This window comes from Pistacia vera, unplaced genomic scaffold (genome assembly GCF_008641045.1).
Source record: "Pistacia vera cultivar Batoury unplaced genomic scaffold, PisVer_v2 Contig499, whole genome shotgun sequence".
In the NCBI taxonomy this organism is placed as follows: Eukaryota; Viridiplantae; Streptophyta; class Magnoliopsida; order Sapindales; family Anacardiaceae; genus Pistacia; species Pistacia vera.
The window spans coordinates 257,801-274,063 of record NW_022196333.1 but is presented as its reverse complement, the minus strand read 5'-3'; the positions used below and the strand labels follow the sequence as shown (position 1 = coordinate 274,063).

At 35.9% G+C, this 16,263-nt stretch overlaps 2 protein-coding genes across 2 annotated transcripts; one reads left to right on the top strand and one right to left on the bottom strand.

Annotated features, from left to right (window-relative positions):
- Positions 1-1,448: 1,448 nt before the first annotated feature.
- LOC116105436 lies at positions 1,449-2,302 on the top strand. The gene has a single exon (XM_031391864.1). It carries the CDS (start codon positions 1,550-1,552, stop codon positions 2,288-2,290), a length of 741 nt encoding a protein of 246 aa, XP_031247724.1. The 5' UTR covers positions 1,449-1,549; the 3' UTR covers positions 2,291-2,302.
- A 404-nt stretch (positions 2,303-2,706) lies between these two features.
- On the bottom strand, positions 2,707-7,031 carry LOC116105435 (protein NUCLEAR FUSION DEFECTIVE 4-like). The gene is made up of 3 exons (XM_031391863.1): positions 6,569-7,031; positions 4,203-5,110; positions 2,707-3,720 (listed from the first exon to the last, which is right to left on the bottom strand). The coding sequence occupies exons 1-3, from the start codon at positions 6,890-6,892 to the stop codon at positions 3,234-3,236; spliced, it is 1,719 nt and encodes a 572-aa protein (XP_031247723.1). The 5' UTR covers positions 6,893-7,031; the 3' UTR covers positions 2,707-3,233.
- Positions 7,032-16,263: the final 9,232 nt, after the last annotated feature.

Sequence of the window (16,263 nt, the reverse complement as noted above, 5' to 3'; positions counted from 1 at the left end):
CGCCTCAAACTCCATTAATAGAGGCACTTGAGAGATTTGACCCATAGACTCCTCTCCAACCGAGTACCAGGTACAAGGCACTTTTGCACTCAGCTATACATAAACTACAGATTTTGTTGTCAATCATTAAGTAATGCCTCTGGAATTTCATTTAGACCTCTCAACCACCATGTTCTGTAAAGGGCTCTTCGTCAGAGCATGTGCGTTTGTACTATAATTTCTCTTTATTTTCATACTTAAATTGCCACCTTTTACAGCTTTATCTTTCCTTTCAAGTTCAGTATTAATTAAATTTGGTTTTGGCCTGCAGACTTGTTGATCATTAAAATAGATCCACATCCACTCAACTTATAGTATCGATAATAGTGCTCCTGTTGAGCGGTGTCAACCTGCAAAGTTTTTCAAAGCCAGGCTCCAATTCTCTCCAAATTAATCTGATAGGATAATTAGGGTAGTATAGTGACTGATATTATCATCAAGACAGCTCATAATCATTAATACACAACAATTTTCTTTTGCAATAGTAGACACATCTTGTTTATCCTTTCATTTCCATTTATAATTATCCATCAGCGTGCAGTAGACTTTGATGTGCATGAATGGCCTGTCAATTTTTGGGACCCTGAAGAGCCTCTAATTATCAGTATTTTATCAGTCAGCATGCTTATAGTATCATCTAATGTACCATCAAAAGCTTCCTTCTCTCTCTCTGACTTCTAGTTGAAGACGGCAAATATAGTAAAAGAGGAAATTAATATGGGTTTTCAAATTCCAACTCTTGGAACCGTTTCTGACTTTAAGCCCTGCATATCTAATTTTTACCTACCACGATTATGTTTCAACCAAAACAGAGAAAATGACATTAATGAAATGCATTTAGACTTTGATCTGTTTATTCGCACTATATGTTTAGGTAGGTTATTGGATTTAATATGCTTGAATACCAGCTACTTTTGGGCCCTTGCTCCCCAGAGAACTTGACTTTTGACAATGTAAAGTTCCAATTTCTAATTTATTTTACCTCATAGATGATATGTTTGACTATTTCTGCTCCTATAATAATATTACAGTTCGTAACTGTAAAGATCCCCTCCAAACTTTGTAAATTTTCAAAAAAAAAGTAAGTTTTAAGCCAGCCTTAATTTACCTTCTGATAGCAAATGCGCTGATAATGTAAGTATTTTCCTTGCGAGTAAGAAGCATATTTGGTTAATCAACTTCAAGAAAGAAAAAAAAGGCCTTTTTACGATTGAGAAGTAATCAATTACTGTACACAAGATAGAGTAAGTTCCTAACTTCCACAATTTCGGTTTATGTCACTCTCAATCACTCAACTAAGATACAAATTTTGATAAAGAGAGATACTCTCAATCTTTCCCATACTTACCCACCACATTAATTGACTTACTCTTCACCCTCTTATCCTCTTTCTCTTCTTTTTGTATTATTATATGTGTCTAGCTCGCTCTAGTAGTCTAGGACCACTTCCACTCACATGTATATATGAGCACCCAATGAGATTACCATCCATCTCTCACACTAGCTAGCCATGGATTGGTTCTCTTGGTTATCAAAGAGCAGCCTTGACCCATCACTAATATATGAATACGGCCTTGCGTTTGCTCGCAATGAGCTCCAAAAGGAGGATTTAACCTACTTCAACCATGAGTTTCTCCAGAGTATGGGCATTTCAGTGGCCAAGCATAGGCTAGAAATACTGAAGCTTGCCAGGAAGGAAGTTCGAGGAGGTCCTAACACCCTTTGCAGGCTTATTTTGGCAATCAACAACACCAAGAAAAAGATTGGCAAGCGTATTAACAAGTGGGTTTTCCACGAAGTTGGATCGACAAAGGCCTTGCCGGAGCCACCCCCACCCTCTCGTTACCAAGAGCATTGGAAAGGAGCATTAACAAGGAAGAACAAGAGTGAAAAGGAGTTTCAGGCAGAGAAACAGAAGCCAATCAAAACCATGAGGATAGCAAAATCTGGGCCACTGCCATTGGTGCAAGACAAGTTGATTGTCACCAATAGAAGCTTGAAGTTGTCTGGCCCTCTGGATAGTAACATGCAAGAGAGATTGTTGTTCACCTACAGAAGCCCAATATCTTCTGGGCCTCTGGATGGACGTATGTACGCAAATAAAAGTCCAAAGTTATCTGGGCCTATGGATAGACGGCCTCCAAGCCCAAGGATATATACAGACAACAGCAACACCAAGGAAAACTTGGGTGGTGGTTATGATGATCATTCACTATGGCCAGCTCTTTTTCAAGATCTGAAACCTACATGATCCAGTTTTGTCTGAAATTTTAGCAAATGCTCTAGTATTGTTTCTTAAATTAGAGATAAACCTTGTGTGCTTCGTACCACTTTCATCTATATATATATATATATATGATTAAGATGTAGTTAAAGATATTTCTTGCACGTTATATCCATGGTTGAATTGTTGCGAGGTAATGCATTTTCCAGCGTGTGGACTTGTGAGTAACATATAGAAGTTATAGATGGTTGAATACTGTCCACACTCCACAGTAGTAGGATGTTCATGCTCCTCAAATTCTTCATCTTCTTCTTTTTAATGATTTGGCAATGCAAATTTTTATTACCCATATAAATATACAACCCTATTTTGCAATGGTGACTGATTCTGAGTTTACAAATATTTGGCCAGATAGCAAAGGATGTTCTTTTACCATGTTACAATTTACAAACACATACAGTTTTTTTTCTTTTCTTCACATCTCTGTCTCGTTCTTGAGTACTGAACAAGAAGCAGTTGAGATCTACATGCATTGATTAGCCGCTTCAATAAAGATTCATAACTACCACTACAGCTTCTACATCTCTTAATAAAGTAGTATAGTCTACAAAATAGGGCCACCAGAACATGTCAACCCTGCTGCGAAAGTAAAAAACTTCTACACCATAGACATTCAAGCTAGTCTTCCAGATGATTATTAGCTGAAGAGCATGTTTCAGTTTTACCATGACCAATACATAAAAACAATTATTAGATCGCAAACATATTCTACAAAGCTATACCATATACATGTTATAGCAATCGCACACACTTAAATATTCACTTTTTAATTGTATCAGTATTTATGATCTGCTGAGTTCATGTTTGGCACTTCGTCAGAACTGCAATGCTGATGAGTACCTCAACTATGACGTGCTCCAACAAAATAGCTTATAAAGTTTTGTAGCTTCCATGATCCACTTCAATCTTCTCAATTATTTGAGCTCTGAGGCAACCTGAAGGAACCCCCAGAATAAAGCATTTGGTAAACAGGTCTTATTCTAACATTTAAGATGATGCCCAAGATGGATCCTGCACCACAGACACCAGCCAGAACCAAGAAGGTGATCCTGAAGCAATTGGGACCCACGCAAGATACATTGGGATTGAGCAGATTAGTTCCATGCTGCTTTGCTGCTTCATTATCATATATATACCCTGCTAGGAGGCCAGAGAAAAGAAATGCACCAAGAGGATTTCCTAATGACATGAAGTTATAGAATATACCAAAATGCTTCAAGCCGAAAAGCTCAGAGACAGTTGGAATCATAATAGAGAACTGAACACCATAGCAGATCCCAAGTAATGCAGTTGCAGCAAAAAGAGTACCGTCAATAGCAGAAGCAAACAGTAGGTACGTAATGATCATGATTACTTGAGTGCAAGTCATCCAGATTGTACGGGGAATTGCTTTTGACCTGCTAGCAACAAAAACACCCATAAATTTATGATGAACATAAAAACAAAAAGAAATAATAGACATTGTTACAATATGCTATATGTTTAGGGTGCCTCCAGAATTAAGTTCAACTAATGATGACAAGGATCCAATCATTCTGCTATAGAAAAATCTTAGAAAGACTACGAGCTGAATTAACACTTGTCACATGGTATGCTTAAAAATGAAACTGGAATGCTAGACTGACTCTGTATTTTCAATGTTTAAACCACATATTTAGAATAGGAAATCATTTCAATAGTCCATGGCTCAAATATTGAACTTTGTGGAAGTTCAAAGTCATTTACTTGCCTCTTATCTTTTCATCTCATACCTTTTTTTGGTTAAGTTCATCTCATACTTATCTGACAAACTTTTGCCACTGAAGCAAAGAACCAGAAGGAAAGGCTAATATACTGATGATGCATCAATAATACATGTATTTACTCTGACCGTACTGACCTGACAAAATGTTCAGAAATAATTCCCCCACCAAGTCGACCCACAAAGTTACAAAAACTGAAGAGAGACAACAAGATTGTTGTATCATGCACACCTTGTGCAATCCCTATTTGAGCCAGATTATTGAGAACTGTTACTCCAGAGCCAACTCCAACAAAATAAACTAAGAAAAGAAGCCAGAAATCTGCCTTGATTACAGCTTCTCTAAACTTGAAATCTTCCCCTCTTTTGGGGCGCCTCTTCTTCTTAACCGCACCCTCACCTTCAGCAAGAAGCATAGCAACCTCTGACATATCATTGCTCTCGTGAAAGCTTCTTAAGTCTGTTGTTGATGAAGATGGCTCCAGCAGTGGCTCTGTTTTGTCTGCATTTCCTCCTTGATTTGAACAGTCCAATGACCCAAATGGTTGGTCAAGTATCTCTGATTTGCTAGTTCTCTTTCGGAAAAATGTCATCTTTACAGGAATAGCCAGAGGAGCCATGAGAAGGATGATCATTGTAGCAAGACAAGCATAAGACATTGAGGCACTTAAATGAAACATATGATCCAATACTATGGTTGTTAGAATAAAGAAGCCAAGCACAACACTAGCTATTTGGGTGAAAAGAAAGTGTCCATGCTCTTTGGAGTCTTCACCAGAAGCTGGAGTACAAGGCCTAACAAAATACATCATCATGAAGCATAGAATAGGAACCCCCAGTGCAAGGAACAGCAATAGCTTGGAAGAGGAATTATTGAGCAGCATACTATAAATTTCAGTAAATACAGCAGCACTGAGTCCCCCATAACCTTTGAGAATACCAGCGACAGTGCCTCGACTGAAAGGGAAGTTTCTCATGTTGGTTACAAGCACAGCCGTGCTCAGCCAAGCACTACTGTTGGTGGCAACACAAAGTGCAATCCATAACTGTGAAATCACAAAGGAAAGATGATTTATAAACTTATAATAGTAACTTATAGTAGAAAGTTTCCGCTAGCTTTATTATAGAACCTCAAATAACTATTGCCAGCACCCAAATCTCCACATATCTGACTTCCAAAGTAACTTATGGTAAGATATAACTGAGAAGTTTCACAAAAAAAAATAAAAAAATAAAAAAATGGTTGTTTTTTCTTGCTTGTAACATCTCATGGCCATAAATGACTCAACTTGATTAAGCCTCAAACTTTCGGTTTGGGTAGAATAAACATCAAATATTCAAGTAACTAATATAAAGTCACAAACTTTATGAAATTTCATTTTACTCTTTAAAAACAATCAGAAAAAATGTAGAAAGACTCTTTGCAAAACTTCTGTTAGTGTAGCAAATATATAGGCTAATTGATGATGAAAATTGGGTTTAGTAAAATTGGCATAAAGTGCACATGCTGTGATAGAGAGTGGGAGATCACATAATCAACATGAAAGGCAGGCTTGAGCATGTAGAGTCATTTACTCATGCTTCAAACATAAAATATATTTTCTTCAATCATTTATTGAGGTCTCCCTTACTTATACCTCACACATCTGCCACTACATTTAGAATTAAGCTTACGTTTCAGAAGGCAATTCCTACTAATCATGTTGCAAGCTTTCAACTTCAGAGTTTGAAATAATGAATATTTCAGATTCCCAAAGCTGGTTACTAGGTTGAATAACTGCTTAGCTGAGAAAGTAAAAAAGCTTAAGCTGTCTCACATATGGTGAAACAAAGAATCAAGAATTAATCGCACAATTTAGAGATTCAGGGATGAAGTTACCAAAAAAATAAAAAGTAATTTCAGATGATAAAACTAGTTCAAATTGAGACAAATATGGAGCTTAGCCAACTCTATTCCACAAAAAATCTAACAAGATCAATGAGATCAAGTAAACCTCTCTTGAGGCTTTTTACTAACACACACCTTCCTGCTCTGATTTCATGCAACAAACTAAACCTATTATATGCAGAGTCCAACAATAGCCAAGGCAAAGATCTATTATAACTAAGTTGGATGTAAAACCCCTTGAGGAACCATTGTTAAGCACAAAGAGTGCTGCAATAAAGTAGGCAAAGTTTTAATCTTTGTTCATCCTTGTCTATCAAAATTTATCAAAAATTAAAAGGTTAAGAAACAGTAGATAAAATAGATATATCATTTAGAATACAAATACAAATAATTATTAGGCAAAGAAGAAAAATATTTAAAAACCACAGATCAACAACAAATCCAGTATAATCTGAAGCCAAATGCTGGAAACTACAAATATGACAGTGAAAAGTCACTGAAGCCCAGATGCAAAGATCGCTCTCTCTTGAGAAACTCCTATCAATATTACATAAAGGAAAACATAAAATAGTTGGGGTGAGATGGAAGATTTAAAGACACAGAAAAATGAACTCACCAACCAATAAGGGAGGGACTCAACAGTGCGAGTGACAGCAAGCCAGATAACAGCATAACCAAAGAAGCAAGCAAGAGAACCAATGAAGAGAACAAGCCAAGGAGGTAATTTGTTTGAGGCAATACCGGGAAGGAGGCCAACGTTTTCGCCAATATCATTAGCAACACCAAGCATTGTGAGTTGGTGTTGGCTAAAGCCAAGCACTGATTTCAAAGAATGGGAATAAAGAGGGAAGTTGTATGCATTCCCCGAAGCTATTTGAAGCCAAACTGCTGCTCCTAGACCCACCCATGGTGGTCTGCTTCCTGCTTTCAGGCTTACCATTGATGCTTGGTCAGGAGCTTACTAGTTTCTTCGTATTATTGAATCTTGAACAATAGAGTTTCTTTATTGATTTATTATGGAAAGAGATAGTGTGTTGGCATTAGTTTGTAAGTGTGTTGATGACATGTCATTTGGACACCTTTGCAGCTGCTACTCTGTTTTGTTCACGTCAACTTCTTTGTTTTATCTTTTTCTGCTTCCTCAGGGGACTGTTCTTTATATAAATAGAGGATTAAAATCTCATACAATGTCTATCTCTGCCCCAAAATTGAAGCTCAGCTCATTGGGTGTGTTGTTATCAAATCATGCTACTATGTTTATGGCAAACTTAGAAATCACGCGTATAGACTATAGAGAGCCGGATTTTGTTTGGATTTGCTTACAAGTTCTCCTCCTCATTTGCATAGTACGTTTTGGATTTGGAATCTATCTCATGGTCATTTCCGCCTCTTTTGGTTGCCTTTGTCAGTTACGAAGTTTCCAAAAATGGCCCATTTTCAAATTAAAATGACAATTAACTTATCAACTGAAATGAGGCAAATATTACATCATTCCAAGTTTCAGCCATTTGAGCAGAGGAACCAATACACCAAATTGGCTTCCTTATCGGTGCCGGCTACTTATAGCAATAGAATTTGAATTTTTACAAGTTATTCTTTTTCAATGTCGACATAAGCTTTCTTAGCAGCTTAACTTTAAACATGTCCATTTGTACATCGAACTTAGTAGGAAATATAAAATCTATCAAGTTATTGTAATATGATGAATTGGAGAAAACAGAGAAATTAGGGAAAAAGTTATATTGTTCATTCATTCAATTAGAGTGTATTACAACTGTATCCCATCTCTTGTACTGTTGCAGCTAATACAAAAGTGAAGTTAACTGATCAACCATCTAACTAACTATCTAACCCAACTAAGTCACAATTAACTTTGTACAAAAATAACTATATATGTACAGTATATGCATATATTCAATACCCCTAAACACCACCACCACCCCCCCACCCAAGAAGTTGGTGGGTAAAAGAGGTCAAGAACTCCCAACTTGTGCAAGAGATGGTGACAAGACTTGTTGCCAAGGGCCTTTGTAAAGAGATCAGCTAGCTGTTCAGAACTAGGAATGTAGGGCAGTCTTGATCAACCCATCATTTAGCTTCTCACGAACAATGCGATAATCAATGTCAATATGTTTCATACGCTCATGAAACATGGAATTAGAAGTAATGTGATTGGCAGCCTAACTATCGCAATGCAATGTGACAGGAGTTAGATGAGAAAAACCAAGATCAGCAAGAAGTTGTGTGAGCCAAATAATTTCACAAACCGTAGATGCCATAACCCTATACTCAGCTTTAGAGGAAGGCTTAGATATAGTAGCTTGCCTCTTGGACTTCCAAGAAATGAGAGAACCACCAAGAAAAATGCAATATCCAGTGACAGATTTTCAAGTCATAAGACAAGCACCCCAGTCTGAATCACTGTAAGCCAGCAGCTTCATGGGATTGTGAGTAGGAAAAAACAAGCCTAAACGAGGAGCATTTTTTATGTATTTAACAACCTTGAGAGCTGCAGCTAGATGGGACTCTTTGGGACTATGCATAAATTGACTTAGCAGGTTGACATAATAGCAAATATTAGGCCTGGTCATGCATAGGTACAACAACTTTCCAATCAATCTTTGAAAAATAGTAGTGTCAGATAATGGTGGATCATCAACATCATTGAGTAACTGATCATAGGCTTTAGAAGTAAATTTCAAATTCTGGTCCATAGGAATCAAAGATGGTTTAGAGCACGAAAGACCAGATTCTGATATTAGTTCTAGGGCATACTTTATTTGGCAAATACTTATGCCTTTAGATGATCTTGCTACCTCAAAGCCTAAGAAATATCTTAAAAGGCCTAAATCTTTCAACTTGAAATTGGAGTGTAATAACTCTTTTGTTTGCTGAATCATGGCTGAACTATTCCCTATGATGACTATGTCATCCACATAAAATAGTATCATCACCATAGAAGAATTGTCCCTTTTAACAAAAAGAGAATAATTAGATTTTGATTGGTAAAAACCTCCAAATAATAGGGTTGTTGTAAGCTTATGATTTCAAGCTCTAGAAGCTTGTTTTAGCCCATAAAGAGACTTATGGAGCTTACGAACAAGATGTTCCCTCTCCCACCCTCCCACCCCCCCCAACACACACACACACACACACACACACACACACAACTTAGCAAACCCTTAGGGCAAATTCATATAAATCTATTCTTGCAAATCCCCTTGAAAAAAAGCATTGTCTACATGTAGCTGGTAAAGAGGTCATTGATGCATAGAAGCTAAGGCTAAAATAGCACCACTGTGACCATTTTTACAACTGGAGAGAAAGTTTCATCATAATCTATGCTAGCCTTTTAAGTGTAACCCTTAGCTACTAGGCATGCCTTTTACCTTTCTAAAAAGCCATCAGCTTTGTATTTAAGTTTGTAAACCCACTTACAACCAATGGGAACTTTGCCAAGAGATAGGGGAACTAAAGACCAAATATGATTGAGTTCTAAAGCCTAAATTTCTTTTTTCATAGCATCAATCCAATTTTGGTTTTCAGAAGCTTGGGTGAAACTAGTAGGCTCAGTAAGAAAGGAAAAATTGGACAAAAAAGCCTTGTAAGAACTGGAAATTTGGTTATAAGAAAGGTAATTAATTATGGGGTATTTGATTAGTTTAGCTGAGGAAGTGTTTGGGAGAGTAGGACATACAAAATCATATGTCCAAAGTGGGGGTTTGGTAAGCCTGGTGGATTTTCTAGAAGGGACCAGAATAGGTTGAGAAATTGGTGTAGAGGTCATATGAGAATCAAGGTTTATAGGACTAGAACTAGGTTCAGCATGTTAGAGGTGTATAGGATTAGAATTAGGTTCTGTACTTTGGACAATTGGTGATACATTATCAGGGGATGAAACAAAAGAAGGAAAATTTGTTTCTAATTCTAAGAAGTTAGAATGAGTGGAAAATGGAGGTTGTGATAGTGTATTCCAAGTAAAAGGAAATAAGTGTTCATAAAAGACAACATCCCTAGTGACATGAATTAAATGAGATTCTAAAGCATAAAGAACATAACCTTTTTGAGTTAAGGAATATCCTAGAAAAACAGAAGGTTTAGACCTTGGAGACAACTTATCTTTTGAAGTGAGAATGGTAGAATATGCCAAGGAATCAAACACCTGTAAATGATCCAGTTTAGGTGGTTTTCCATAAAAAAATTCATAAGGGGAAAGACCTTTAAAAAGTGAAATGGGAAGTCTATTTATAAGATAGACTACCATTTGAACACAATAACCCCAAAAGTGGTTTGGGACTTTAGACTGAAATTTTAAAGCTCTTGCAACCTCTAAAATGTGTTTATGTTTTCTCTCAACCACACCATTTTGTTGAGGGGAATATATACAAGAACTTTGATGGATTATCCCTTTATTAGTGAATAAATCATGACAATTTTGATTAAAAAATTCCAAGCCATTGTCTGTCCTAATGCATTTGGGAGTCATGTGAAATTGGTTTTGGACCATTTGAAGAAAATGCTTAATGTTTTGAAAAGAATCTAATTTGTATTGCATAAGAAACACCAAAGTGACCCAAGAGTGATCATCTACAATTGTAAGGAAGTACATAGCATTCTCGTGAGTTGATGTTTTGTATGGACCCCAAACATCCATATGTAAAAGGTCAAAAACTTGGTCAATATGTGAAGTATGTTTGAGAAATGGAACTCTTGTTTGACAATGATGAGGATGAAATATTTTTAACTCATGATGTATAAGAGGCAAAACAGAATAAGAAACATGTCACAATCTTTGATGCCAATGCTCAACATTGTTCAATTTATGAGTGTTAGATGACACTAAAGAATCAGATGAAGCACAATTTTTATTTGAGTTCAAAACAGAATTGACAACAGCAGAATTAGCAACATTACAAATCGATTTATTCAACCTTATTTTTGAAAGTGAATCAAAATAGTATAACCCTTGGCTATGTCTACCAATCCGCTTCAACTTGCCATTCCAAAGATCTTGGATTAGACAAAATTGGGGTATAAAGTAATGGAGCAATTGCTGGAAGCAGTGAACTTAGAAACTGAAAGTAAGTTGTACTTAAAATCTGGTAAATGCAAAACATTTGTTAAGTGAACACCACCATCCAAAATAACAGAACCTATGTGTTTAATGTGAGTCTCAGTGCCATTTGGTAAACCTACAGGTGAATGTGAAGATGATGATGTGGCAATAGAGGAATCCAAACTAGAAAAACTATGTGTCATATGGTCTATAGCCTCTGAATCTATAATGCAATTATGATTATCAAGACAGGAATGTAAGGCTGAAAAAGTACCTGCAAGATTTGCAATCGGGGGAACAATATTTTCTTTTCCTAGCAACTGAAGGATCTGACTGTATTGCTTTACTGACAATATCAGTCCAAAAGGAGTGATAGAATTCTCAGAACTTTGATTCGAACCTTGAGACTACACTTGATTAGTAGAAAACTTAGCCTTCGAATTATTCTTCCCTTTAGTAAACTGGTAGTCAACAGGATACCCATGCAATTTGTAGCAGGTCTCCCTCTTGTGTCCAGAAATATGACAGTACTCACATTCAATGTGAAGCTTCTTCCATTTATACTTTGGATTTTGACTCTGAGTTCTTGAATTATTTTGAGCATAGAGGGTAGTAGTGACTTCAGAGTTGATGTTAATGCCAGATAATATCTTTTGGCTTTCATCCTAATTAACTACGAAATAGGCCTATTTGACAGAGGGCAATGACAACATAAGCAAAATCTAACTACGTACCATGGAGTAAGAGTCATTAAGCCCCATTAGAAATTGTATCAACTTTTGCTGATTCAGGTGATCAAGATACGCCTTAGTTGAAGCACTATTTGGTGAAGGTAGATTGACCAAAGAATTAAGTTCATCCTAAAGAGATTTGAGCTTGTTGTAATAAATTGCCACTATATTCATTCCTTGTGTAAGATTAGCAATCTCACAATGTATACCAGACACTCTAGTCTCGTTGACTTTGTGATATTGCTCTTTGAAAGTTTTAAACCCTTATCATGTTGATTAAAACTTATGCGGAATTAAGATTACTTGTTTACGTTGTGCTTAATGAATTGTTAAACTAATGATTAAACATATAAACCATCTACGACATAAAATAAAGCACACAACTCAATTTTACATGGTCCAGCAACATGCCTACATCCATGGGACCAAGTCCAGAAGAAGCTAATCCAATATGAAATAATTATGTGTTCCATTACAAAGACAAGAATAAGTATCAGTTGTAAAAACTCCCTCTTTGTACAACACTTTAATCTTCGTTCTTTGGTTGAACCTCAAATCTTTATAATCTAGCTTCTCCTCCATGAGACCACCAGGTCACACTTGAGCTCCTCTCAAGTTTTAACAATGATGAATTACTTCGGCAGCAGTAGCTCAAACACGTCCAAATCTCAATATGGAACAACGTTCCAGAATCAACTCATGCAATAAGAGACAAAACACGATAATTCAAAGCCTACCAAAGCATATCGGAACCTACAAAAACTAAACAACCTCAAAGAAAATATTCAGAGAATAATGGAGGTAAATAATATGGCTTCCTTAAAAAAAAAATCACAATAATAAAAGGATTATTTATACTTGAACGACTTTGAAAGGATAAACAAGAAACCAAACCTGTTTTGGAAAGAATTCTTGAGATCCTAAACTCCTTTATAGGAAATAATTCTTTAATCTATAATCTCCTTATAAGAAAAGAATTCTTAAAATCATAATCTTCTTTTAGAAAATGATTCTTGAAATCATAATTAAATAAAATCTTTTCCAGCTCACATAATATATAATGTCCACAAATTTTTTTTCCACAACTGGAAATATAATCACATTTAATTAAGTAGGGGCAATATGCATGAATATTAAAATAAAATATGTCAGACGTGTTGTGATCACTGCAATTTAGTTGTGCACCAATCTAAATGAATAAGTTGACAAAACCAAAATACTTACACTCTTGTAAGTCTTGCCATACTTGATGAGCACTTGTAAAATAAACGATGCCATTGAATATCTCCTTCGATACTATGTTGAATGTCCAAGCAAGAAAAAGAGAATTGCACCTCTTCCATTGTGCAATTAGAGCAGAATTGATAAGAGGTTTCTTGCAAGTTCCATCGACAAAGCCTAATTTGTTCTTCGCGCAAAGAGACTGTCATTGCTCGACTCCAAATGTCGTAATTCTTAGTCCCAATTAGTTGCTCAGACACTAACATAGCTCCTTGAGTATCTGAAGAATGATTGTACATTGGAGAATTAGAATCAATTGGACCTATAATGGATTCTTCAGCCGAGCTTGCCATGGTAGAAGATAGATCAAAATTTCAGTGATGATTTGAACGAATTTCAGTAATGATTTGAACGAATTTTGGTGATGATTCAAATGTAGAATCGTCAGAGATCAATTCTTGAAGCTTAACTTAAAGCTTAATTTGATTGAAAAGTTGAAATTTTTGATAAAATACTCTGATACCATGTAATCTGGTGAATTGGAGAAAACAGAGAAATTGGGGAAAAAGTTCTATTGCTCATTCATTCGATTAGAGTGTATTACAATTGTATCCCATCTTTTGTACTGTAGCAGCTAATACAAAAGTGTAGTTAACTAATCAACCATCTAACTAACTATCGAACCCAACTAACTCACAATTAACTTTGTACAAAAATAACTATATATGTATAGTATATACATATATTCAATAGTTATATATAATTCAAAGTCTGTTGATTCTGAAATAATATTCTTAATTTCATGAGCTATAATATATACTTCTTTTCTTGGACAATGACCAATATATGTAAAAGCAAGTGAAGAATATAAAAAATAAAGCATAAGAAAGGGTGGACATGAAAGCTGTCTGATGACTGGTGCATTGGATTAGCCAACCCACTGATTAAAGTGCTTCTTACATATCATCATTGAGTTCAATTTATCAGGACAAGAGAAATAATTCTTCCAAGCAGCGTTTTTAATCTACCTCAGGCTTAGCATTTCCACCACCAAGTGTAGGGATACTTACATTTAATCCTATTTCTTCTCATTCTTTCATATATTACACAGAAGCTAGTTGAATGTGCTTAATTATCCTCAATGTTTGTCCAAGCAAAGATCATGGCATTGTCTTGATGACAACATAAGTGGAGAAACTGAAATTTTTATTTGTAACACTTACGGCCTTATTCATAACCAAAGCTGGTATATTCATTTGAGAGACAAAAAATGCAGTTTATGTTCTGCATTCAAGTAGCCATGTCTATCAAAAGCTCCTCCAATATACAATAAAACTAAATAACAATGTTTAAAGAGTTCTACTTTAAGCATAATTTTAACCAACAATTCACAAGATATTACGCAACATTTCATTCCAACATTGTAAGACTTCACTCCTCACCTTTTAGATGACACTCGACTCATTAAATATTCCAGATTAGCAATACCCAGTCAATTGCAGAGTCAATCAATAGCCAAATCTGGAAAAGGCCAGATCGGCACACTACTGGTCATATCCAGCCGGTAGTGCGTCATTATGAAATATTTCGACCACCTTCCGGCAATGATGGTTGGAATATGGCAAATGTGAGTGGGTGGGGGTATTTTTGTCAATTTATAAACTTTTATTGTTGAGGGTGTGGTTAAATTAACAAACCTAAGGGGTTAAAAATAATCTAAATATTTTGAGTTGAATAGAATAGCATTGTATTTTGAAGAGAATTTTGAATATTGAAACAAATGTGTATTTGAATAAGATTGGATAGGATAATTGAATAGGATAGCATAGGATAGGGTAAAAATAGTGAACTAAAGGGGCCCATGTATATTTCTTGTGTATTGAGTTTACATGATTGAGTCAATTTATACAGACAATGTAAAGATATACAAGGGATGTAATCAAAGTTTTAAATGCAGAATATTTGACAATAAAGAATTTCCTAATGTTACTCCTAGAAATCATGTCAATTGCTTGATTCTAGGTTGCTTAATTCCAGAAATCTTCTTTCCATATTTGCAAGATTTTCTTTCCATATTCCATCACTCCCCCTCAAGCTAGTGGTTTGTAGATGTCGAAAACTCCAAGCTTGTGAAGCAAAAATGAATGTTGTCTCTTACACAATGGTTTTGTAAAAATGTCTACTGGTTGCTCTAAAGTTTGAATATGCTTTGTCTTGATTACCCCTTCTTGAATTTTGTCTCGAATGAAGTGACAATCAATCTCAATATGCTTTGTCCTCTCATGGAATATAGGATTTGCCGTTGTGTCATTTACAGCGTTATTGTCACAATGCAAGAAAATAGGTTTACTTGTTTGTATCCCCAAATCCTTTAGTAACCCAAGAATCCAAACAATCTCACGTGTAGTTTTTGTCATAGCTCTGTATTCGGCTTTTGTTGAAGATAGTGATATCGTCAATAAAAAATCTCTCTACAATTAGTCTCATCAACCCAGGTGAGTTCATCTCTTTATTGCTTTGTCTTCCAAGAAATCAAGGATCCCCCAAGATTTATACAGTAACAAGTGAGAGATTTTCTTGTCATGCATGGGACACATACCCAATTTGAGTCATAGAAGGTTGTTATGTCCAAATTCCCATCTTTTGGTAGAAGAAGTCCTAAACATGGACAACCTTTCATATATCTTATTATTAGTACTTTAGTTATTATCTCCACATGGGATTCCTTCGGGTCATGCATGAATTAGCTTAGGATATGAATGACATAACTTATGTCTAGTCGTGTCATGGTGAGATATATTAGCCCTCTCACAAGTCTTTGATAGATGGTGGGATCCTTCAATGGAGGATCATCTTTTGATGATGACATTTCTTTATCATATTGCTGGCTTGCGAGTTTGGTGTTCTATTCCACTAGAATCATGCTTGGTTTACATGCAGATAATCCAGAATCTGATACTAGCTCAAGAACATGTTTTCTCTGACTGAGGGATATGCCAGTGGGGGATCTTGCAATCTCAATTCCCAGGAAATATTTAGGTTCTCGTAGATCTTTTATGTGGAAATGTCTGTTGAGGTGTTCTTTTAAGGGTTGAACGGTAAGTGCATCATTCCCTATGATAAGTATGTCATCCACATAAATGATTAAGGCAATAAATGAGGTACCTTTATGCCATGTGAAGAGAGCATAGTCATTTATGGATTGAACAAAACCAATGTCTATAAGAGCTTCTGGGATTTTAGCATTCCATTGGCGAGATGCTTGTTTCAGACCATAGAGGGACTTTCGCATCCGACATACAT